At 36.4% G+C, this 27,116-nt stretch overlaps 1 protein-coding gene across 1 annotated transcript; it reads right to left on the bottom strand.

The window, feature by feature from the left end:
- Positions 1–4,321: 4,321 nt before the first annotated feature.
- LOC141361700 (sialoadhesin-like) lies at positions 4,322–27,116 on the bottom strand. The gene is made up of 8 exons (XM_073863373.1): positions 27,086–27,116; positions 22,079–22,471; positions 21,687–21,974; positions 21,200–21,496; positions 6,164–6,453; positions 5,812–5,933; positions 5,624–5,665; positions 4,322–4,421 (listed from the first exon to the last, which is right to left on the bottom strand). Exons 1-8 carry the CDS (start codon positions 27,114–27,116, stop codon positions 4,322–4,324), a joined length of 1,563 nt encoding a protein of 520 aa, XP_073719474.1.

Below are 27,116 nucleotides of genomic sequence, written 5' to 3'. Positions count from 1 at the left end.
AAAGTGTGTGATATTCGATGTAGTATGCAATCCAGGCAGCTAGGTGGCAATGTGAAACACTGACACACAAAAAACACCCAGTCCGCGCGCCTGTGTACAACCTTCTTCCATGTTCTCCCAGGTCTCGTCCAAAGCAGTCTGGTGTGCCTCCGACGAATTGCTGCATCAACAATTTGATGGAGGTAATTAATGAGCCTTCTCTGATCAGTAATACTAGCTGTGAATATTTCGTACAACTGGTGGAAAGACCCTGTATATTTGTCAGAGCTGCTATGGCAACTTGAAGGTCCAACATATGGAAATAATTCAACATGTTTGTTGTTATTTCCCTGAACTGGCCCATGCCTGTGACGTAAACCACCGTGAGCAGACTTTTGCGTTTTTACCCTTTAGACGGGAACGCGACGGTAGATCGTTTTTAAGATTTTCACTCTGGAAGGTGGTTTCACTTTTTTGTGTTTTTAAGCCCCAAAAATGCCACTGCCCTGTAAACAAAAGGCACATCCAATAAAATATTTTTACATTTTCACCCTCGAGCATTCTCGTGTAAACAGACCCTGAGAGACACTACCACTCAGAGAGGCTCTTTTTATACCCAATCATGTTGCCAGTTGACATAATAAGTTGCAAATTGGTCCTTCAGATGTACATTTAATTTTTTTTTGGCCTCTTATTATACCTGTCTCAACTTTTTTGGAATGTGTAGCACTCATGAAATCCAAAATGAGCCAAAACTTGGCATGACATTTAAAAATGTCTCACTTTCAACATTTGATATGTTATCTATATTCTACTGTGAACAAAATATAAGTTTATGAGATTTGTAAATGATTCCACTCCCTTTTACTCACAATGTCTACAGTGCCCCAACCCCTTCTGGTTTGGGGTTGTATATTAAACTTTTTAATAAACATATTCATAAATAATGATCTAACACTTGCTAAAACTGCTATAAAGGTTACAGCGATGCCATAGAAGAACCATTATTGGATCCACAAAGTACCATTCAATCAAAGGTAAACATGGCCATATATACCACTGAGGTCCCCTAGATCCGCACCTCTGTCATTTTCTGATGCTCGTCTTATGCTCAGTACTCATTTAGCTTCCATGCAGACCGATCGGCATGTGCTGCTTATCAGCCCGAGAGCAATTCAAGAGTAAATGCAACCTGTTAATGTCATGCATTGTAAACAAAATGGCAGCCTCTGACTGAAAAGTTCAAAGTTTATTAAAACTAAGACATATGTACTGTTCCAATTCCAATGTTAATCTATTAAGTCATAAATGTGTTTATAGTCCGGTTTTAATACTTTGTTATAAACTAAAGTAGAGCACAACCGATATGGGGTTTCGGAGGCCGATATCAATATTAGGGATTTAAAAAGCCAGATAAAAATATTTGAGCCGATGTTCTCTATGTGTATATTTTCGTACAGTACCAGTCAAAAGTTTTCCACACTTCCTATACAGTATACTTGAACAGAAAATATGTCTAATAATTGAATTAATAAAAACAACAATTTATTAATTAACTTAAACAATAGACACCATCACAGAAATTCTATTGGTTTTATTGGGAATTGTATAGAGACAGAGTGCAGTTATGCAAATTTGAAAACCACGCCCACCGGGGGGGAAAGCGATCCAACCGTCTCCATTGACTTTGTATTGCGAGAAGCCGCCTCCTTGTCATTTCTGGCTTATAACAAAAAACTGAATAATGCCTAAAAGCTGCTGTGTGACAATATGTACAACTAATAAGCCAAAGAACCCAGAAATAAGTTTTTATAAGCTGTCGAGCCGTAAAACCCAGTCTTTAAGGAGAATAAAGTGGATCGCCGACTACGTTTCCCCATAGTGGACGCAGTTTTACTAATAGAAGTACTATGAAAAGTTGCCTGTATCCATTTTTGTGTCTTTAAACGCTCGTTTTTTGGGGTCTACAGCTTATAAAAACTTATTTACAGATTAAACTTAACCCCCTGGGGTCCAAAAACGCGGGGCCGCGTTTTGACGTGTTTTTTCCTTATCATGGCAGAATCAACTTAAAATACTCCATCATTAATAATCATACACTTACGTGTTTGACATCATTTGAAACGGTAAAGGGTCTTCTTTAATATGTGTTAATTCACAATAACAACAGATCTTTGTGTTTTTGTCAAATAAAGAAAATAAACAGGGTGTGCATCCAGACATTTCTGTCTCCGCCAGCTGTCTCTCAAAACACGTTACAAAATTAATTGAAACTCCGCGAATACTCGTCACACAAGCATGATACACACATCCAAAGAAAGCCTGAAATGTCTACTTTTAAACAAGCTAAATATAATCAAAAACAAATATTGCCTGTTTATGTAATCTGCATTGAAGTAAAGAGAGTACCGTTTTTCCTGGCTGACTTCGTTATCTTTAATTTGGTCACGCCCACACGCTGTTGACATGGTAATGAAGACACGAGCTGTTCAACCATAACAAGCAAAGCGTAAAGTTTGATCAGATTTAAGGACTTTTTACCGCATGTTTGGATTATAAACTTTATTCACACACGTGAGGAATATCTTCATTTATGTCTGGACATTGAGGAAGAGAAGCATTTATCTTTAACGTTACCTAAGAAGAACAATGGAGAACGCACTGCTGGATTAGAAGTAAGTAACGTTAACAGTTAATTTATACCATTTATATTTGCTATCATGTAACTTAATATGCTCATGGCTTGTGCAGTTCAGCCTACATAAAGTAACGTTAAGCAACCTTAGCAGACTACACGCTTCGGATTGAAAAACTTTCGTTGTTTACAAACGGACGCGATCTCACGTAATGGCGGATTTCACTGTTTCATGCTGTAACAGTGTTAAACACAGTTATTCACTTATATCCTTCATGGAAACCTTCAGTAAGCCTGAACTGCTGTATCTTTTAAGTGTGTGCTGTAATATGATTCCATGTTTACATGCTTATTTACAAACAAATCCGCGTGACCTCCCGTAATGGCGGATATCTGTTACATGCTGTACAGTGTTAAGACACAGTTATTCACTTATATCCTTCATGGAAACTTTCAGTAAGCCTGAACTGCTGTATCTTTTAAGTGTGTGCTGTAATATGATTCCATGTTTACATGCTTATTTACAAACGAGTACGCGTGACCTCCCATAATGGCGGATATCTGTTAACTTACATGTTGTACAGTGTTAAGACACAGTTATTCACTTTCGTATCTGTCATGGCAGATAATACCTAACAGAATAATACCTAAAAGCTGGTGTTTGACAATGTGTACAGCTAACAATCCAAAAAAAAAAAATACGTTTTTATAAGCTTTCCACTTCAAAAAACGAGCGTTTAAAGACACAGAAATGGAAACAAGCAACTTTTCATAGTACTCCTATTAGTAAAACTGCACCCAATAGGGGGAAACGTAGTCGGCGATCCAATTTTTTCTCCTTAAAGGCTGAGTTTTACGGCTCGACAGCCTACAAAAACGTATTTCTGGGTTATTTGGATTGTTAGCTGTACATCTTGTCACACAGCAGCTTTTAGGCATTATTCAGTTTTTTGTTATAAGCCAGAAATGACAAGGAGGCGTCCTCTCGCAATACAAAGTCAATGGAGACCGTTGGATTGCTTTCCCCCCCTGTGGGCGTGGTTTTCAGGTTATGACGCGCTGCGCTCTGTCTCTATTGGTTCAAATGGAATATGGCCCAAAACACACTACAGTGTATTGGTTTTTGATTGTCTCTAATGGTATGTATTGGTTCTATGTATTGGTTTTAATGGAATATGGCCCAAAACACACTACAGTGTAGTGGTTTTAATGGTAAAAGCTAATGGTTCCTATTGGTATTTTAATGGAAACCATTAGAAATTTCTGTAATGGTTTTATTGTTTTTTTCAGCAGGGTGCACTTCCCTCTATTGAACTGCAGAAATATATGAACTTTTCATCTTCTACGTTACTGACTTTGTACTGACAAACTAACCTGACTTAGGAAATGTTAAAGAAAAAAAGTGTGTGTTACTTTAAAGACAGCGCCGGACTCTGTGTCAGGAAGACACCAATTGAGTGCTTCTATGCGCCAGCCTTATACTGTATCTGCCCATAATTTTTTTTTTCCAGTGCAAAGAACAGAAAGATTCTTCAGATGTTAAAGGTTCTTTATGGAACCACACTGTACAGACACAAATGGTTCTTCTATGCCAATATGATGCATCTTTATTTTTAAGAGTTAAGACAGATACTTTAATCTACTATAATACTTTAACCTTTTTTTTAATATACAACACATAAAAAAATAAATCAAACAAATTATAGTTCACAGTTTTAGAGACTGGCTTGGTTTAAATGCACAATACCTCTTTGGTGATGCTATACAATCTTTAGAAAGAGTCTTGACTGCCGCAACCGCATTTGACCTGTGAACAGATTAACACATAGGTGAAGTGTAATATTGTTTTATAAGCAGACTTATGTATATTCACTTTATCCATTAGCTTGATTCTTTTACACTTTTACAGATGCATTTATATCAGCAGACAATGTAAATACCAAAAAACATACGGTTTTAAAGAAACTATAAAGAAATCAGTCACAGATGCAGGATGTTACTCTTTGACCTGCACTCACAGAATTGAATGTACAAAAAAAGCTGTCACTGGGACGGTAGCCTTTTGAAAAGTAGACCTTTGTACCTAAAGAGTGCATATTAGTACCTTAAAGGTACATATTGGTATCAAATGCATACACATCTATACCTAAATTGTACTGCATATATTGACCTTTCAATTGCAATTCTTTCTGAAAGTTTTGGGCAGAAGCAGAAACAGAGGAGGGTGACATACAAGAGGTCATCCAACATCTTTTTATAAGCATACGTACCTGCACACATTTACATTATTTTTAGAACAGCTGGCTTCTTAGCTAGAGACAAATTTATGGTGTGGGTGTTTTACGTGCACTCTACGTATTTTCAACCCAGTGTTGGGACAGAACAAACTTATAAGCTACCAAATGCTGCGTTGTTACCAACCATGAGTTATATTTAACCCAGCAGTTGGGTTGAAACAATCCAGTATTAACCCAACATTTTAAGAGTCTGATAAGGTTGATAAGGCCGATGCTGCCTCGCTCTCTGATTATATTTTTATACATTGATTTTAAAAGTGATCATCATACAACACATAAAATGCATTCATTAAAAAATATTACATTTTGAATTTTGTATTGGTAAATGCAGAAATTAACATTAACTAAGATTAATAAATGCTGAACAAGTATTGTTTACTAAAAGTTCATGTTAGGTGATGCATAAACTAATACAACTTTATTGTAAAGTGTTAAGAATATGTTTTGATATCTGTAAACTTTATCTGCTATCACAGTTGCCTAAAGCACAAAGGGTTGCTTGCTTGCACAAAAGGTGTGAAATTGTCAGAATGGACTTGTGTACGTTGTACTTCTCTGTATTTTAAAACTTCAAAGACACCAGGTGCAACACATTTTAGAAAATAACACACACAAATATTTACTTACTTACATGAAGAGCTCAGATGCATACAAACAAGGTGGTTAACATCTACATATGATTATACATTACATTTAAAAATGCATATTGTACCTCCGTTCAGGCTGTGATTCTTGTGGATTAGCAGATGAAGACCTAGAAATAATATTGACAGTGTTATATGACCGTATCAAAAGCTATACATGCTCAACAAAACTACACCATGTCAATATGTGAATATTTAGTTCAGACTTTTAAAACAAAGTATTAAAAAGTATAAACCTGATGTAACACACATGTACCTGTTACACTTTTTGTATATGATGACTCCAGCAAATATGCAAATGAGAAGAAAGGCAAATGAAGGGGCTAGAATGTAAAGCCCAATTGTCTTCAAGTCAAAGGTCATCACATCAGGTTGATTCTGGGAAACAGCTAAAGGAAGTAAAAGAAGGAAGTCATTTATTGGTCATCATGATGTATATATCATGTAACAGCTACAGGACAAATGTGAAACACATACATTTATTCTTGACTGGAGTCACTGGTTTTGGAGACTCTGTTAAAGAATCTGCAGACAAAAATCTATAAGTAAAAAGACACAGAGGAATCACACACATCGTGTATGATGTCTTAAATTCACTCACGTTGTACATGTAAGTCGACAGATGCTGTGATTTTCTTTCCAGAAATATTTGTAGTGCAGATTAATTTCTTTCCATCGTCTTTCGTTGCCCCAAAAAAGGTTATGGTGGAAAAGGTGGACCATTCAAACCCTGTAAGTTGTTTCTTTCCATCTTTGACCGGCATGTTCTCATAGTTCCAGGAGAGGATCGGAGGATTCTTCAGGCAGGAATGGTGGACGGTACAAGTGAAGGTCTTTTCAACACCCTCTATGATATCTGCTGCTTGTTTAGGCTCAATGGTTATACTAGAATAGACACCTGAAATTAAAATTATAAGATGTTGGCACAAACACCAAACATGATTTAAAGCTATTTGAATGAATTTTACTTTTACAAATAGTTAAATGTTCAAGTCTTTAAATTCATTGTGAAACTGACTATAACACACAGATAAAACAGAGTCAGGTATATATGTGTACTTTTGTATACATGTTATTTTTTACTTACATTTTGCACTTTGTGATTTTGTAGCTCTTGTTGTTATGCCTCCATGATGTGTTACAGTACACTCAATATCTGAGCGTTCAGCCTTCACAACACCGGTGCGTGTCAGAGTGATTTTCCATTGACCATTTTTGATATCGACATCATCTATTTTATCAGATCCTTCAATACCCTTCAGAATGATGTTTGGTTTGCTGTATGGACAGGTGTGGTAGGTGTAACACGCTACTGTAATGCTGTCACCGATCTTTAAACCTCCAGAAATATTAATGATGGGCTGCTGTGGATTTGCTTCAGTAGTGAAAAATGTTACAGTTAGGCAACCGATGATACAGCTGTAATGACACTTAAAACCAACAATATTAAATTAAAAGAACATGTGAAGTATTTACATACTGTCAACAATAATCGTGGAGGTGACATCAAAAAACTTATAGGTGATCCATCCAACATTTTTTGGGTCAATCCATGTATATATTTTTTCTCCATTGTGGGACGAATCCACGCTTTTGATCAGCAGACTACAATCCCGATCTGAGTTTTTAGGGTTATATATTTCAGTTTTTCCTCTGAACTTGTCAATAACTTTGTCTGGATTCAAGGGATCACAAACTAAAGGGTAGCCTTTAGACACATACTGATACCACACAACTCTACGTGGGTTAGTAGGTGGGTTTGAAGTGTAAGAGTAAGTGCACGGTATAACCAGACAGGAACCTCTGAGGCCATGAATTTCTGTTGGCATTCTCACTTCCCATGCCAAAGTCTCATACAGCAGAACACCTGTGAGAAAAAACAGGGAATATAAGAGTGTCTATAAGAGTCTCGACTTCAGTTTTCATTTCCTGAATCTCAATTACTATCTGGATTCAGCAACACAATCATGGGTTTGATTTTCAGTGAAGGGACAGTAGGCACTATGAAAAAGGTGTCATATTGAGGAAACATAAAGAAATGGGAAATTTAATGTAACTTTTGCTGTCTGTTAGCATTCTGCAACATATCAAATGTAAATAAAACATAAGTCACATTAGTTTTATATACATTTTCTGTGACAGAACCTCTTGTCATATAAAATGCATGAATAGAAGTAAATTAACACGGTACCTTGAAACAGAAGATATAACAGTCCTTTCATCTCTGGATCACAATGCTTCCTCTTATATAGACAAATCCCACTTATAAACTGCAAACAAGCTCAAATGTTAAAAACATTTCAGAATATCCCAATTGCAATGTTGTTTGCAGAACTATGTAACAGTGCACATCTCATGACTTTTACCTGTTTACCTTCTAAAGTGTTTTCACAATTTTTCTCAATATTATTTGGTAAAGCCCTTTACCATTAGAAAACAAGAAGTGAATGGGGACAATAATACGTTTATTTAATACACTTTATGTAATATTAACTTTCAAGTTTCATCCTTACCTTCTCAGCTCCCTGCTTAAACAAGTGGACTGGATGAGAACAGACAAAATAAAAGTAAGTAAGAAAAGAGATAAATGTCTCTCTTGTTCAACTGAAGAAAGAATGATTTGTTATGTCATATAAGGCTCAATATTAGTTGTGCTCTAATGTCTGCGCCCCCCAAGATCTAAAGGATTTCCTTTGTCGTCATGGTTTTGTGGTTTAACAAATATCTTACACAGTGCTCGAATTGAATCTAGTCTAAGATCCCCACCATGATAATGCAGCAAAAAACAAAAAAACAAACCAAAAAAAAAATGGCAACACATTACTACCTTAAAAGTCTCCCTGTAGTCAAGAATTGTATTATTTAAAACTCATCTTTGAACATCATAATAGCATATATATGCGTGTTACCGTAGTAATTTCTTCATGCTTTAAAACAACTTGAATGTAACTCTACACTCTTGCCTCATTAAGTCTATGTGGATCTATGAATATGCAAATTAGTCCCGCCTCTCTTTCGCACCACCTCAGACCATGGAAATAGATGCTACATTTGACTGTTTCAGACAAATAACTGCTAATTTTAACCTTCTCACAATGCATAAGTGAACTGTGCGTTTGAAACACTAATGTTTAAGTGTTGATGTTAACAGGTTACTGCACATACCCTGCATGTGTGCAGCAGATGAAGCCGAGCTGAAGCAGCAGTGATCTGATTATTTTGGCAGCAAGTCTTTGGGGCATCCAAACATAATGAGCCCTATTTTAAAGGGATAATTCAAATTAAAATTAAAATTCTGTCATTATTTACATAAACACACAGCAGATAGTGACCACAGACTTCCATATTAGGAAAAGTATTGTGATAAATGATGAAGAAAATATTTTGATAAATTATGGTAAGCAAACAGTTGAGGGTACCCATTAAATTCCATCATATTTTTTATTCCTACTATAAATTCATCAGAAAAAAGAAATTCATAAAGGTTGAGAACAACATGAGGATGAGTAAATGATAACAGAACATGAACTCATTTAGCTCTGTGCACGTGCGCTATTGTTGGGTATAGGAAGCACACGATGTGCATCACGTTTTTAAGTTCAAAGCTGCAGTCCAGTCCAACACATTTACTCTCATTATCATCATAAAGTAAAAAGATCACTTCAAGAATAAAAACATGGTGTTGAGTTTTGTTTGTAAAACAGTAGAAAGAGAAAAAAGCCCAATCATGAGCAGACATTATCCACAGAAAAACAAATACTATATGCATCCTCAGAGGCGTCATGCTCATTCAAACTGAGGGGGCACATGCCCCCTTGGTTTTTTTGTGCCAATGGCTTTTGCATCCAACCTCAAAATCAAATAAGCGTCCATTAATCTGTTATTTGACTTTTAATCTGTTTAATATGCACAATATTATACATTCTGTGCTGCATCCTTGTCACTTTTCTGAGATTCTCGCCGTTTTGCTAGTGTTTTGATCATGTTACATTACTTTTATTCTGGCGGCAGTGGCGCTGCAGTCAGGGCAGTCACAGACGTCATCAGCGTCTGGGCGCGCTCACGAGCTCTCTGCTGTTGCTGGCTTGCTGCTGCATTTGGCTATCTGAGGAATTAAAACGTCTTAGAAACGCTCACAACATTTCCAAACCCCAGTACGGTAATGTGCAGTTAACCTCCTCTGTGTAGAAAATGTATGGATTTAAATGTGACCGTCTCAACATTATATTAGTAGAGATTCATCTTCTTGGCACAACTCCAAAGTTCCCCAGAGTTCACGCGGGCGCGGAATCTCACATGCTCAAAAATAAGGTAAAATTTAATGCAAAAATCCGTTCCTCTAATAATTTTATCTAAACATATTTTTTAAAATCATTATTGAACATTAAAATCAATCACGTGGCTATAGCTTATGTCATTTTCGTTGTTTATATTCTTTATGGATTTAAAATTACATTAATTTTATATGATGCAGTTGTTGTGCAAAAAGGCATAATGACACAATTAAACAAGCCATTAAGACTTAAATAAATAAAAACATGCCATTTCAGATGTAAATATGATGCAAATGTGTCATTATTCCGATTGAATAGTATTTGATATGAAAGTTAGTCATCACTTTTATTTTGGAGCTTTTTGCATGAAAGCAGGGGTTTTCAGATTGTTAGAAATGTAAGTGCCATGGAAAAGACTGAAAGCTCTATAATATTTCGTTTGATGTCTGTGTATGCACAAATTTATGTGAGCTGTTGACACTGTGCCCCCTTAAAAAAAAAAATGGGTGCATGACGCCCCTGTGCATCCCTCTTCCAAATATAACGTTTTCAAGGTAGGTTAACAGGAAATGAATTATTGAATGAAGTGAAAGTAGCGCATTAAATTTGGATACCTCTTTAGCTCCCCACCTTATTGGAGTATTCCACTGTATTGCATAGATGGGCTAAATGCGTATTTTTATATGCAGCAATTGTATGCAAAAATATGTGAACGTAGGAGTATCTTTATCTTTGATTCATAAAATAAGTTTTGTGCAGCTGCACTGAAGGATTCGTAAAAATGAAACTCTTCTGTTGTATTTAAAGATGAGGTGCACGATCTCTAAAGGCCGATGTTGATATTTGAAACAACACGCCCCTACTCTAATAGAATCTGGACCTTCTTTTGATAGACCCGCCCCACACATACACTACCCAGGCAACAACGGCAGTTAGTAGACACACCCCTTACTTTTGATTGGCTACAGGTGTGTTTTGGTACTCGGCCGACTACCTTTTCCAAAGCGTTTTTCAAAAAATCATGCACCCCGCCTTTAAACGAAAAAAATTACCTCTTCATCTGTGACTTGAAATGTACTGATACACCTGTGTTGATAATCTCTACAACTAAAATTCTACTGTCATGGGTGTACAGGTGTTTTGCACCAAAAATACCTTCATACACTCTTACCTTTTCAACATTGTGCAACACTATCACTTGAAAAAGTAAAATACAAAGTACAAGCCACTCAAGCCAGGCATAGTAATTCCTAATTTTGCACTTTTTGATAATCTTCTCTTGTGTTTAGCTGTGTTATCAAACACTCTACTGTAGACAAAAACTTTTATTAATATTTTACTTCATATCCTCTAGAGGGCAGCACACTCTCAGAAATTTTTTTTACAAAAGTGGTCACTGGGGCAGTACACTGACAAAAATTACACATTTGTACCCAAAGACTGCATATTAGCACATCAAAGGTACATATCAGTACCTAATGGCATTTATTATGATAGGTACGGTCCCAGTTACAGCTTTTATAGCTTGCAAAAAGTAAGACACTCTAGGGATTAGTATTTGCCTTTTCTGAAACAATGACAGTATATTATAAATATACTTTGATAAAAAAATACAAATAGAGAGAGAGAGAGAGAGAGAGAGAGAGAGAGAGAAATCTTCTCTTAAAACAATTTAATTCTCAGGTTAAACAGCACTAGAATTGTTTTTATATTTACAATGATACATAAATTGTATGCTTAAAAGCATAGTTTATCCACAAATGAAAAATCTGTCATCATTTTCCCACCCTCATTCTTTTCTAAACCTGCATGAGTTTCATGATTCTGTTAAACACAACAGAATATATTTTGATAAATGATGGTAACAACGTACCCATTCTCACCAAGATGCATACAAATGACAAGCAGTGTGATTATCGTGCAATAGATACGCCAAACTCCGATTTTGCGTGCATATGATACCCCAGTCCTTCCCATTCACTTATATTGCGAATCGTTTTATTTATTGTTTTCTCATTTGTTTTCTGTTTTTTAAAACATTTTCGCTATAGGTTAGATTTCAGATTTCTTTAAGGAGGTTATTTAATATACAGGTTTCTCTATGTTTTTGTCTTAAGCTATGGTCGCTTGGAGTTGGGGTTAGAGAAGGGGTTTGGATGTCATTTTTATATAACAAAAAGTTGTTCTAACCCTAAACCCAAGTGATAATGGGAAAAAACAGAAAACAAATGAGAAAACAATAAATAAAACTACACGAAACGATTCGCCATATAAGTGAATGGGAAGGACTGGCATATCATATGCGCGCAAAAGCGAAATTTGGCGTATCTGTTGCACGACAATCACACTGCGTGTCATTCCCACGCTTCCTGGTGAGAATGGGTTGTAACAACACACTTGACTGCCATAGTAGGACAAAACAAGAAAATCAATGGGTACCGACAGTGCTTAACATTATTTATCAAAATATCTTAAACAGAATAAAGACAGACACAACAAAAGATTGAGTAAATGATGACAGAATTTCAGTTTTTGGGTGAACTACCCCTTTAAGTGAAAATTTGTTTGCTTATGCCGAGTTCAGACTGCACTTTAGTTTTTAGCACTTTGATTTAGACTCGCCAACAGGTTCTGAGAAATCGCTGACAAATGCCTAAACCACAGGAAACTCAGTGTTCGTGCATGCGAGTGACATCCACACAGTGTGATTTATCAAACATGTGATCTGAGAGAATATGAGATATCTTAACCTGTATGCGATTCAAACTCACGCCATGTGAAATGTGTTTTGACTGAAAAAAACATTGGTGATGACCTACAGCCAAGAGAGCAACATGCAGGGCAGTTGGGTTTGGGTTAGACAGACAGACCAAAATATCAGCAAGCATGGCTTCGGATCAGAAAAAGGGCTGCTTCTCTTTTTCCTTTTTCGCTGCAAATGAGCGCACATGCAATTTGTATGGCAAGCTTCATGCAGGCTACCATTTGTAATAATCCCAGTTTCACGTGAGAACTCCAGTCTTGGATGCGTGACCTTGAGTTGTTTCCTTGTCACTTATCACGTGCGTTTGGTTGTGAGAGGTTATTTGCGGACCGGGACAAAGTTGTTGGCGATTATTCCTATGGTGAAGTCATGCAGTGTGAAACCGGGGTGTGCCTCATACATCTTGAAAAGTGAAGCCTCTGATTGCACCCTGACTGCAATACAAGTCATAAACGCCGCCCTCTCCATGCAAACGAATGGGACTCGACTCTAAATAAAAAAATATTTACACTACCAATAAAATTGTTTTCACCAATAAAAAAGATGTGTTTTGGTCTTCTAAGGTATTTGTTATCATGCTGATGGCCGATTCCATAGTTTCGGTCCTCAAGGGGTTTAATAAACAATATAGATCGTATAATACCCAGTTGTTGTCATTTTTTTATTTTTAGTTCACTGTTTTGTTTAAGATAGATGTAAGAAATTCTAAAGTTAGTTTTATCCCACTAAGCCTTGGCATTATCGTGTAATGAGACTTTATTTTATTTCCGTCCCCATAAATTGGGGATGTCAGCGACATTCAGTGCATCTGGGTTTTTCCTAAGTCAATTCTTTAATTTCCTTTAATAAAATCCTGCATTTTGGTGCATAACATTTATATTGCTTTGTCTTCTACAAAATACAACTACTAACACTAAAAGTATAATTTCCTTAATCCACCACGATGCAATGGAAACATTCACTAAAGGTCGTAATTACTTCTGTCCAGACAGTTATGAACATTAAGCTATGAATCTAAAGGAAACAGAGATATAATTTTTCTATGTAATTCTATCAGTAGCAAAACGATAAAAACATCTTGTGTGGGTTCAATTCTGATATGCGTTGCTAAATGATAAATTGTAAATAAATCGTGATAAAACAGGGGCAGAGAGTTTCTGTCAAAAAATCATAACGTTTGAACATTTTTATCTGATGCAAAATTTCCATCTCCTAATGTCTCAGCGGTTCTCATGTCAGATATGAGATTGTCTAGGTCACGCATGCTCTGCGTGGGAGAAAGAGTTGACTGGATTTCACGGATTTCGACAAAGGTGGGTAAGTTTGTGTTTTCTGTCCAAAAGTTTACGAACGTTAAAATGTTACGAATGTGATGAGCTTTAGTTATGCAAACATTAAATAGGATCATTTTGAGAATTCAAGGTGGTTGTATACATTTTGACAGATTCTGCACATTAAAGCTCCATTTGATGGCAGCTAGAGCAGAGGTCCTCAACCACCGGGTCACGACCCAGTACCAGGTCGTGGAGAAGTTGCCAAGAACGTCCTGAAAAAAATTGTATAATAGCCACGTAATAGCTTGCTCAAGTATTTCGTCCTTTAAGAGCAAACTTCAAATAACATAATTTCTACCAACCCATCCTCACCCCATGTCGTCAATATTTGACGACACTTGACCATTCGTCAATATGTGACGGGGAGGGTATACCTTTCGCGTCATTTTTTGACGAACTGGGGACTTCAATACTATTACGTCCGTTGCATTCTCTTTCCTATTTTCTTACCATTTTAGCGTCGGTTTAGGGTTAGATTTACATAATGACATCCCTACCTAAACCTAACTCTAACCCCAACGCCAGGTGACAACTGTCGTACCTAACTCTAACCCCAACGCCAGGTGACAACTGTTTAATTTCGCGTACACTGTTTAATTTTGCGTAATCTAACCCTAAACCGACGCGAAAATGGTAAGGAAATAGGAAAGAGAATGCAACGGACGTAATAGTATTGAAGTCCCCAGTTCGTCAAAAAATATACCCTCCCCGTCACATATTGACGACATGGGGTGAGGATGTGTTGTTTCTACAGAGCCGCGGGCTCTCTTTTTCTCTGCCTCTCTCTCTCTCTACCAGCGCATCAGCGATCACATTGCTGTCATTAGAGTTTGAGCATTCAGTACTTCTAAAACACAACCGATCAAAGAATTGCAGAGGTATGACTTTATGAATCATTTGCAAATGTACCTCGCAAATAATGTTAATACGTGAAGACGTTCAACTCTGTAACATCGCAAATTACTAAAAAGTATTTCAGAATTATTCAGCGATTGTGGCACATGATCAAAATAAACTCTTTTACTACAGTAATAATATGAAACAGGTTCACTTTTAACATAGGTTTAAAAGGAACCTAAACATTTAGTCATGTGTCAATCATCATAAAATCATATCACCTCTGCGCCCAGTGTTACATACATAAATCAACTCAACTTTGATCAAAGTTTACTAGTTTACCATTGCCAGATTTATCCTGACTTTCACACAGCTATATCCTAGGTTTTCTTAGGATGTTAACCTGAGAACAATGGCCTTCGTGAAGATTGATTTTTGCAGGCTCTGTAGTGAGCCCTAAACTGTTGAATCGCCCTGATATATGTTCAATTGTTCATTTTTGTGATAAGTTTCATTTTAGCTAGAAATTTGATGCTATAGAAATGGGGCGTGTCCTTATGATTGGCGTAGTTGAATAGGGCGCACGAGCGTTTGGGGGGAAGTTTGATACCGCGGCTCTGCCTCTGGCTCCACACACGATTCCTTCTGCGCATGCACTGATTCCAAACTGACGTTTTTACGTAACATGGTTCCGGCCCATGGTCAGTGAAACCCACATCGTGCAGTGTCAACACACCAGCGACTGAACCCTACCCCAGATGCGGTGTGAAAAGATCTGTGACTCAACTACTTTGAAAATCATGCAGTCTGAACTTGGCATTAATGACAACCTTGCTCATTAGACCTGAAAAGCCAGATAGAGATTCAAATGCCACACAAATCAGACAAAGTTACAATAAGTATAATATGTATGAAAGCATGTGAAAAATATTGATGTTATTATTTCCTTGACATTTATATATTGTCTAAAATATATGTTTGACTTTTGTCATTTTCTGTTTTAAACACTGTATTAAGCACATTTTGGAGATGATGTGGAGCATTTTCATTAGTCGTTTTCATAAATGTTGACATCTTCCATGTTGGCATAATAATCTTCATAATCTTTCATCTTAAAGCATAAATTCAGAGACAGAGACGTTAAATCAGTCAATAACATTTCAGACACTATTTGAGGTCAGAAACTGTGTGTTAATTCACTAAAATGGTATAAAGTAATGGTAAAGATCGATTATATACTTACAGGGCAGGATTTTCTTTGACTAAATTGCACAGGAGACAACAAACAATTATGTTTATGAAGTTCATAAATCATTTAGGTGCAGATTCTCAGACAGGGTTTAGATTAATCTAGGCCTTAGTTTTATTGGGACATATGAGTCATTTTTAAAAACAAAACTTACAAAAACAATACTGGTGTGTATCTTGAGACAAAACACTGTCACTAATATAAAGTTTTTTAAGATATGTCAGTGCAATATGTTTTTAAATGAAGGCAGCTCAAACATGAGTTTAAGTCTGGGACTAGGATAAGCCCTGTCCGGGAAACTGTCCCTTGAATTAATTTAAAGGTTAATTTGTTTCAACATGTTACATCTGTTAAGAATTCAGTTTGAATATTTTTATTTGCCAAATGACAAAGAAACATACAAATCAGAAAAAATGGGACACTGTAGACATTGTGAATAAAAAGAGAATGGAATCATTTACAAATCTCATAAACTTATATTTTATTCACAATAGAATATAAATAACATATCAAATGTTGAAAGTGTGACATTTTGAAATGTAATGCCAAATATTGGCTCATTTTGGATTTCATGAGAGGTACACATTCCAAAAAAGTTGGGACAGGTAGCAATAAGAGTCCGGAAAAGTTAAATGTACATATAAGGAACAGTTGGAGGAGGACCAATGTTTAGGTATGGGAATGTTGTCCCATTCTTGTCTAATATAGGTTGCTCATCTGTCTTAGGTCTTCTTTGTCACATCTTCCTCTTTATGGTGCGCCAAATGTTTTCTATGTGTGAAAGATCTGGACTGCAGGATGGCCATTCCAGTACCAGGATCCTTCTTCTACGCAGCCATAATGTTATAATTGATGCAGTACTGTATGTGGTCTGGCATTGTCATGTTGCCACACGCACTCATGCAACCCCATACCAGGCTTCTGAACTAAGTGTTAATAACAACTTGGGTTGTCCTTGCTCTTTAGTTCAGATGAAATGGCATTCCAGTTTTCCAAAAAGAACTTCAAATTTTGATTCTTCTGACCACAGAACAGTTTTCCACTTTTCCACAGTCCATTTTAAATGAGCCTTGGCCCAGGTAAAACGCCTGTGCTTCTGGATCATGTTTAGATATGGCTTCTTTTTTGACCTATAGAGTTTTAGCTGGAAACGGCGAATGACACGGTGGATGGTGTTCACCGACATTGTTTTCTGGGAGTATTCCTGAGCTCATGTTGTGATTTCCATTACAGTAGCATTACTGTATGTAATGCAGTGCCATCTAAGGGCCCGAAGTTCACGGGCATCCAGTATGGTTTTCAGGCTTTGACCCTTACGCACAGAGATTGTTCTAGATTCTCTGAATCTTTGGATGATATTATGTACTGTAGATGATGATAACTTTAAACTCTGCGATTTTTCTCTGAGAAACTCAGACTTATGAGAGACACTGTCACTCTGAGAGGCTCTTTTTATTCCCAATCATGTTGCCAATTGACCTTATAAGTTGCACATTGGTCCTTCAGCTGTTCCGTATATGTACATTTAAATTTTCTGGCCTCTTTTTGCTACCTGTCCCAACTTTTTTCGAATGTGTAGCTCTCATGAAATCAAAAATAAGCCAATATTTGGCATGACATTTCAAAATGTCTCACTTTCAACATTTGATATGTTATCTATATTCTATTGTAAATAAAATATAAGTTTATGAGATTTGTTAATTATTCCATATCTTTTTAATCTTTTTATAATTTCTATATGTAAGGAATAATTGACGACGGGCCATTGAATTATAAGAAAATAATGCACACCAAGGTGGCAATGCGGCACACCGTTACACCGCAGGTGTGCATTACTTTCAAATAATTCAAAGGACCGGAGTCAATTATTCCGCTTATACCACGGTTACCACAAACATTGCTCTGGTGCCTATTTTTAAGACATTTGACAAGTTAGGTGTGCGGTTTACAGAAAAATAATCAACACCCATAGAACATTTCTCGGCCAATCAGAATGCAGCATTCAACAGACCCGTGGTATAATCATAAATAATGATCTAACACTTATTAAAAGTGCTATTAAGGTTACAACAATGCCATAGAAGAACCATTACTGGATCCACAAAGAACCATTCAGTCAAAGGTTCTTTATACAGCGGGGAAAATAAGTATTTGACACATCAGCATTTTTATCAGTAAGGGGATCTCAAAGTGGGCTATTGACACAAAATTTCCACCAGATGTAGCCATCAGGCCAAGTAGTTAATTTATACAAAGATCATCAGCACTGCCATCATTTTTAACCCAGCATGTGATCTGTCAAATATTTACCCGTTATGGGTCAAAAATAACCCAGACATTTTTAGAGTGTGTGTGTAGGGATAGTCATGAATAAGATGTGCTGTGTGCAATCGTGTCTTTTAAAAGAACACCACAAAGCACGTCAAATATATTACCTTGTGTCCGTCGTGTGTACTGTTTGACGGCAGCACAAAGCAATCACTCGTGTCTAGTAAACTTTTGGTGAGGATACAGGCGTGAGTAAATAAGGATTCAGATGCTATGTTTGCTGGACTCGGACAGAACAACCCAACACAGCAGTGAATGGAGAAACTGGATCAGGGATTGAGTGACGGATCGGCATGCATATGAATTGTCTCTGGACTTTTATTTCATTGGTGCGGGGAAAGGCAATCTCATTTCAGGTACAGTAATGAGTTAACAGGAGAAAGACGGTATGTCTCCTTCTTCTTATACAGTTATCACCGAATGACAACACTTGAGTGCTTCCATGCAACAGGCTTAGCTAATACTGTAACTGCCCATAAAATCGTTTTTTTTTATCCAGTGCAAAGAACAGAAAGATTCTTCAGATGTTAAAGGTTCTTTATGGAACCACACTGTACAGATGAAAAAGGTTCTTCTATGCCAATATGATGCACCTTTATTTTTAAAAGTTAAGACTGTTTAATCTACTGTACTGCACAAAAATATTTTATAAAACAAATTACAGTTTACAATTTTAGAGACTGACTGGGTTTAAATGCACAATACCTTTTTTGTGTTGGTATAGGGGCTTTAGAGAAAGTCTTGTCTGCTGCAACCACATTTGACCTGTGAACAGATAAACACACAGGTGAAGTGTAATATTGTTATCATAATATTGTTAAAGTTTTATAAACAGACTTATGTATATTTACTTTATCCAGAAGCTTGATTCTTGATTATACAGATGCATTTATAGATCAGCAGACAATGTAAATACCCAAAAAACATATGGTATTAAAGAAATTACTATAAGAAATCAGTCACAGATGCAGGACGTCACTCTCTCTGACCTACGCTCACAGAATTGAATGGCACAAAACCTGTCGCTGTCATCTAATCTTTATACAGTAAAAAGATCTCTTGAAGAATTAAAGGGTGGCTTTGGATTTTGTTAATAAACACACTGAATGTCAGCCGATGGTTTAGCGGGCAGCGCTCCGACATATCATGCAAACCCGACCCAAGTATTGATTAAAACAATGATGACAATAATGACATGAAAAAAACCACAACTGAAATTCTGGACCTTTAGCAGTGTGTGTGTGTGTGTGTGTGTGTGTGTGGGGGGGGGGGGTTGTGGGGGTGTCGTTTGAACCACACGACCCCCCCCCGCCTACGGGCTTGATATCTATACCTAAATTGTGCTGCATATAATGACCTTTCACTTGCAATTCTTTCTAAAGGTTTTAGGCAGAAGCAGAGAGAGGGCGATCAAACAAGGGGGTCATCCAACATCTTTTTATAAGCATTTGTACCTGCACACATTTGCATTTTTAGTACAACTGGCTTCTTAGCTAGAGACAAATCTCAGTCATTTTATGGTGTGGCTGATTTAGGTGTACTCTAAAAAGGCTGGGTTACTTTCAATCCAGTGTTGGGACAAAACAAACTGATAAGTTACCCAATGCTGGGTTGTTGTTACCTAACCATGAGTTATATTTAATCCAGCAGTTTGGTTGAAACAGTCCATGTTGGTTTGAGTCTGATAAGGTTGCTAATGCCAAGAGTGGTTTCTAGGCAAGATCTCATATACTAGGTTGCAACTTAGCTATAATTCACACATACTGTATAAACATAGCTAACCAGAGCTGAAGTGATGCTGTCTCGCTCTCTCACATAAGACATGTTCAGTCATTAGCACAATATAATCTGATTATATATTCATACTTACATTTTCATGATTGGTTTTAAAAGTGATCATCATACAGCACATAAAATGCATTCATTAAAAATTATTTTACATTTTGATTTTTATTAGTACATGCTCAAATTAACATGAACTAAGATTAATAAATGCTGAACAAGTATTGTTTATTTATAGTTCATGTTAGGTGATCCATAAACTAATACAGCTTTATTGTAAAGTGTTAAGAATATGTTTTGATATCTGTAAATCTCATGCTGCTTCACAGTCGCCTAAAGTGTAAAGGGTTGCTTGCTTGCACAAAAGGTGTGAGATTGTCAGAATGGACTCTTATAATTCTCTGTATTTTAAAACTTCAAATACACCAGACGCAACACATTTTAGAAATGAACACCCACACACACATATTTACTAACTTACAATGAAGAGCTCAGATGAATACAAACAAGTTGGTTAACATCTACATATGGTTAAACATTACATTTAAAAATATGCATACTGTACCTTTGTTCCGGCTGTGATTTCTGTGGATTAGCAGGTGAAGACCTATAAAATAATATTGACAGTGTTATATGACAGTATGAAAAGCTATACATGCTCAACAAACTACACCATGTCAATATATGAATACTTAATTCAGACTTTCATAAGTACCCTGATGTAACACACATGTACCTGTTACACTTCTTGTATATGATGACTCCAGCAAATATGCAAATGAGAAGAAAGGCAAATGAGGGGGCTAGAAAGAAAAGGCCAATTGTCATCATGTCAAAGGTCATCGTGTTGGTTTCATGCTCGGAAAAAGCTAAATGAAGTGAAAAAGAAAGTAATTTATTGGTCATCATGATGTATAATATCATGTAAACAGGACAAATATGAAACACATACATTTATTTTGGACTGGGGTCACTGGTTTTGGAGGCTCTGTTAAAGAATCTGCAGACAAAAATCTATGAATGAAAAGACACAGAGGAATCACAAACATTGTGTATGATGTCTTGAAATCGCTCACATTGTACATGTAAGTCGACAGATGCTGTGATTTTCTGTCCAGAAATATTTGTAGTGCAGATCAATTTCTTCCCATCATCTTTCTGTGTCCCCAAAAAGGTTATGGTGGAAAAGGTGGCCCATTCAAACCCTGTAAGTTGTTTTGTATCATAATTGACCGACATGTTCTCATAGTTCCAGGAGAGGATCGGAGGATTATTCTGACAGGAATGGTGGACGGTACAAGTGAAGTTCATATCAACACCCTCTATGATATCTGCTGCCAGTTTAGGCTCAATGGTTATACTAGAATAGACACCTGAAATTAAAATTATAAGCAGTTGACACAAACATCAAACATGATTTAAAGCTATTTGAATGAATTTAACTTTGACAAAGAGTGAAATGTTCAATGTCTTTAAATTCATTGTGAAACTGACTATAACACACAGATAAAACAGAGTCAGGTATATATGTATGCTTTTAAATGCAAGTAATTTTTTACTTACATTTTGCACTTTGTGATTTTGTAGCTCTTGTTGTTCTGCCTCCATGATGTGTTACAGTACACTCAATATCTGAGCGTTCAGCCTTCACAACACCGGTGCGTGTCAGAGTGGTTTTCCATTGACCATTTTCCATACGGACATCATCTATTTTATCAGATCCTTCAATACCCTTCAGAATGATGTTTGGTTTGCTGTATGGACAGGTGTGTAAGGTGTAACACACTACTGTAATGTTATCACCGATCTTTAAACCTCCAGAAATATTAATGATGGGCTGCTGTGGATTTGCTACAGTAGGGAAAATATTACAGTTAGGCAACCGATGATACAGCTGTAATGACACTTAAAACCAAAAATATTACATTAAAAGAACATGTGAAGTATTTACGCACTGTCAACAATAATCGTGGAGGTGACATCAAAAAACTTATAGGTGCTCTTTTTAACATTTTCTGGGTCAATCCATGCATATAATTTTTCTCCATTGTGGGATGGATTCACACTTTTGATCAGCAGACTACAATCCCGATCTGAGTTTGTAGGGTTATATATATCAGTTTTTCCTCTGAACTTGTCAATAACTTTGCCTGAATTCCAGGGATCATAAACTAAAGGGTATCTACTAAATAAATACACATACTGATACCACACAACTCTACGTGGTTTAGTAGGTGGGTATGAAGTGTAAGAGTAAGAGCACGGTATAACCAGACAGGAACCTCTGAGGCCATGAATTTCTGATGGCATTCTCACTTCCCATGCCAAAGTCTCATACAGCAGAACACCTGTGAGAAAAACAGGGAATATAAGAGTGTCTATAAGAGTCTTGAATTTAGTTTTCAGTTCCTGTAGCTCAATTACTATCGGCATTCGGCAACAAAATCATGGGTTTGATTTTCAGGGAAGGGACAGGAGGCACTATGAATAAAGGTGTCATATTCAGAAAACATAAAGCAATGGGAAATTTAATGTAACTTTTGCTTTCTGTAGCATACTGCAACATATCCAATGTAAAAAACATAAGTCCAGGCCCGGACTGGCCATAGGGTGGGCCGGTCTGTTTTTGGGTCACGTGGGCCGGTGTTGTCATGCCACTGGGTTGAAGGTTGCTGCCTAGGCTGCCAGCACTCACAGCAGCCTCATTCGTGTATTTGCGGGTGAGATATATCCTCGCCGCTTTATTTCCAAGTTGATTGTGTCCCGAGTCCCGACCACTTATTGGAATAATTCATGCACGAGGGTTCATAACATCTAAAACGCATTAAAACGCAGGACGCGCCGCTTTCTTCTGCTTTTCAAAGCGCTCGCCTGTGAATGCGAGTTTTGTTTCAGACGCGTCTATATTCGAGTGCGCTTGCCACGCGTCTATATTTAAAATAAACTTGAGCACATCTTGATTCGAACGGCCTCTAAGGAAAATGATTGGTTGGTCTGGAGCACTCTTAGCTATACCTTATCCCACATGATCCCCACTAGGGGCCATCACTTTCATAAAAGCTTACATTGTAGTCTGTATAACTAAATATTTGTAAAAAAAAATGCAATACACTCCGTGTTTAATTAGGCAAATATTTTTATATTTAAATAATAAAACATTTACATAATTAGACATCATTACATTGATGGTTGTTAGATTTTTAATTATGTTTTCCAAAGGGACATCAACTGCGAACTATTACATGCTACAGGATTAAGAAACTATTTAAAAAATATATTTTGGGTGATGGAGTTGGTGAAACTGGCAGCTATACAGCGAATCCTACTATTTCATTTGTGCATTTCATATCCGTTAAATCTTAGTCTAACGGCTAGTATTTTAGCTGCATAAATAAATCAGGTAAAATTACAAAAACTAATTATGATTATTCATGTTAATTCGACTTTGCATCGAAGTTTTTTAATGTTTTATAACTTTGAGGCAACTGCATGCCATATTCTTTATAAACATTCAAAATAAACTGTGCACTTGATTACTGCTTGTATAGTCTAAGGTCGACAAAATTTCCATATTAAAACTAATCAAAGCTAAAATCTAAAGCAATCATACTATATATTTATAGGCTATTAATATTATATAATATTTGATATGTTATATTTAGACAGACAGGCTCCAGAAATGCGTCCATTAAGCTTTATCCGCATTGTTAACGCGCTGCTTGTGCATACAGTGTCCAAGCACAATAAACGCGTGAACTAATGAACAACAGCAGTTTGTTTTTATATACTTTAAGTGTAATGCACAGCCAAGTACTTCCACAACCCACTGTATTCCCCTGTGCAACGCACTTATTGGGAACCCCTAATATAAATGATCCTTTCAAGGCATAGCGGATGAATTGGAGCAGTTTAAACATGATACGTTTGGAAATAAAGTTGCGGGTTTTCCACGGGTTTGATATAAAATATAGAAGGTTGAATTTAGTTGTTTGCAATTTGAAATATTTTTTACCAGATATTCCTAATAAATTGAACTTGAACTATTTCTAAAATGTTTATTTAATAAAGAACACCGCTATCTCATAACGCAGCGAAACCTATTACATAAAGTGAATAATTGATTGTCGAGCAATCGATATCAACCTATTCAGCACCTCCACCATGGACAGCACCCGCTAAGGTCGAACTTAAGAAGGTTTACCTTAAGCAACATACTAAGGTATAGTTCGGAGAACACACGTAGGAAAGGTATACCTGTAGTTAAGGTTTAACTTAAGAGTCTTCGTAGCGCGCTAAGAGACAACGTTATCGGAGAACGCACCCCAGTTTATTTGAAAAAAGCTAAGTTTCAAAAGTAAGTTCCATATGATGTTTTCTTTTTTTGACACAACGTATGTCTACCTTAGCCTACGTTATTTGGCAATAGACATGATTAAGTACTAAAAATTTATAAAACCGATTTGTTCCATTTTTTTCCACCACTAGCGTAGCCAGGATTCACAATGTGGGTGGGCCCAGAGAAAATCAGGTGGGCCTTAACCAAAAAAGCATCTGTTATCAAAATATACAAACACACAACTACACCAGTTTCAATATATCACCGTTTAATAAGAACAAAAGCCTGTATGTGCCCTATTTTAACAATCTAAACGCAATGTGCAATAAACCAATAAGAGTCTCATCTCCTTTACAAGCCAGTTGCGCTTGCCTTGCGCCAATTCGATTCCATATTTTGGCAGAATTTGTAAACTAAAAAACTGAGCAGAGGAAGAAGACCACCAGTTTAAGATTGATATTAAAAAAATGCGTTGTTTTTATTTGTAATGAAATTGTTATTCGTTGGTATTAAAACCTTTAAAAGTCGTTTTCTTTCAGTCATGATCATTCAAGTAAAAATAACAGGCTTTTAATTGCTGTAAATGTATTGATAGCCCAGATGATCCGTGTTATCTCAAAGAATAGTTTACAAATATGCAAGAAAAGCTTTAGGCCTAAAAATACTTTAAATAGTAGCTTAATTTGTTGGTATTTGAAAAGTTTCGTTGCAAAAGAAATCTCGTTTTTTGGTTGTGCATTCCAATTAATATCAATTCAAATGCGGTTGGTTTGTTTTGATTTAAACCTTCATAACTTAAAAAATACAGCTAAGTAGCACTATAAAACAAAATAATAACATGATAACATAATAGTAATTTGACAAAAATGTTAAAAACGGAGGTCTCTCGTTTTGCAACGAAATTCTTCATTTAAACCTTTAAAAGTCGTTTTCTTTCAGTCATGGAAGTAAAAATAGCAGGCTTTTAATTATTGTAAATTTATGGATAGCCTACATGATCAGTCATCTCAAAAAATTATTAACAAATGCAAGAAAAGGGTTGTACTTTAAAAATAGTTTGTAACAATAAATAATTTATAAACGCAATTTCAGCACTAGAACAGCGCTGTGGGTGTTTTGAAATTTAAGCATAACATAAAAACGGTTCTCATCTCATCATATCCACAGGTACAAAGTCATCATATATAATACATTTTTGGGTAGCATTAAAAAAATTCTAAATAAATGCAATATTTGCATTTGTTTAAAGCAAAACATTTAATTACTTACCTGGCTACAGGTGAAGCAGGTTTTTACGCCTTCTAACGTCTCATAATCGGTCCTTATTTATGTCCAAGACACTCAATAATAATCTTTAAAACATTTTATCATTTTAATCCTTTGATTTTTCATATTTTAAACGTTTGTTTAAACGTTGCCGTTTATAGGCGCGTATGCGCGTTGCCGTTTAGGCGCGTATGCGCTCATTAAATAACAAAAGCAATATTTCTCCATTGGCAGGTTTTAGTTGGTCATGGCGTAGGCTAGTCTATTTTATTTGCCTCAAAATAGCAAAGCACCAACAATGCGCCTGAACACCTCGTTTTCAGACCAGAAGGCTCATGGGCGCAAATGTTATGCAAAGACTTTTCTTTTTTTAGCTGCTGAACCAACACCTCAGGTTCAGAAACCTCAACGGTATATGTTAAAGGGTGCACCATCAAGCTGTACTAAAGTCTTCTCACCGAAGGTCTTTGAGACCTTCATTCTACAATCAAGCAGCGCAGCTGACATTATTACTAACGTGTCAGCATTAAACCGGGTGTTAATGTTAATTTCTATGATGTGGGGTGTAGGAGGGGCCAGGAGGCTGTTCGAAATGCGCTATTTATTGCACTACTATTTACAAAATTAACTTATTCCTTATTATAATAGCAAACAAGAGTTTTAAAAAAAGATTTATTTTATAGGTCAAGTATAGTGATAAATGCAACATAATTTACTCTTTAGGATAACTAATAGGCTTTACTGGATAGGCAGGTGGGTGGGCCTAGCTGACAGGTGGGTGGACCCAGGCCCACCCAGGCCCACCCATAGCTACGCGGCTGGTTTCCACTGCATACTTGATATTTCTTGTTTAGGCTATTGTATATGATATCAGAGGTTTCCAAACTTTATCAACCAAACAGGTAATCTCAAGACCCACATTTTTTAGAAATTGTAATATAGGGGAACACTCAAACACATTTGTTCCCTTTCAGTAGTTTTTGAATAATAGAATTCAGAAGTTTACTTGAATAATATTAAAATGTCTTATATCAGGGCTGCACAAATATGGCAAAAATCATAATTGTTTAGGCTACTGAATTCGCACTCAATTAAAAATGATATATTTGAAAAACTCAATGAATTGCAAGGCTGCAAAGAACAGTGCACTATTGCAGACTTATATACTACGGAGAATTTTATGATATTATTTTAATAGTCAGTCGTGAACTACAGTGGGCCGATCTAAGGCATAAAACTCCAGGGCTGAAAATGAGTCCCACTCCGGCCCTTCATAAGTCACATTATTTTTATATGCATTTTCTGTGATGGAACCTCTTGTCATATAAAATACACATATAGAAGTAAAGTGACATAATACCTTGAAACAGAAGATATATCAGTCCTTTCAT

The sequence above is a fragment of the Misgurnus anguillicaudatus genome, chromosome 24, assembly GCF_027580225.2.
Source record: "Misgurnus anguillicaudatus chromosome 24, ASM2758022v2, whole genome shotgun sequence".
NCBI lineage: Eukaryota > Metazoa > Chordata > Actinopteri > Cypriniformes > Cobitidae > Misgurnus > Misgurnus anguillicaudatus.
The sequence above is the reverse complement of the archived record's forward strand: the minus strand, read 5'-3'. Positions and strand labels throughout refer to the sequence as shown.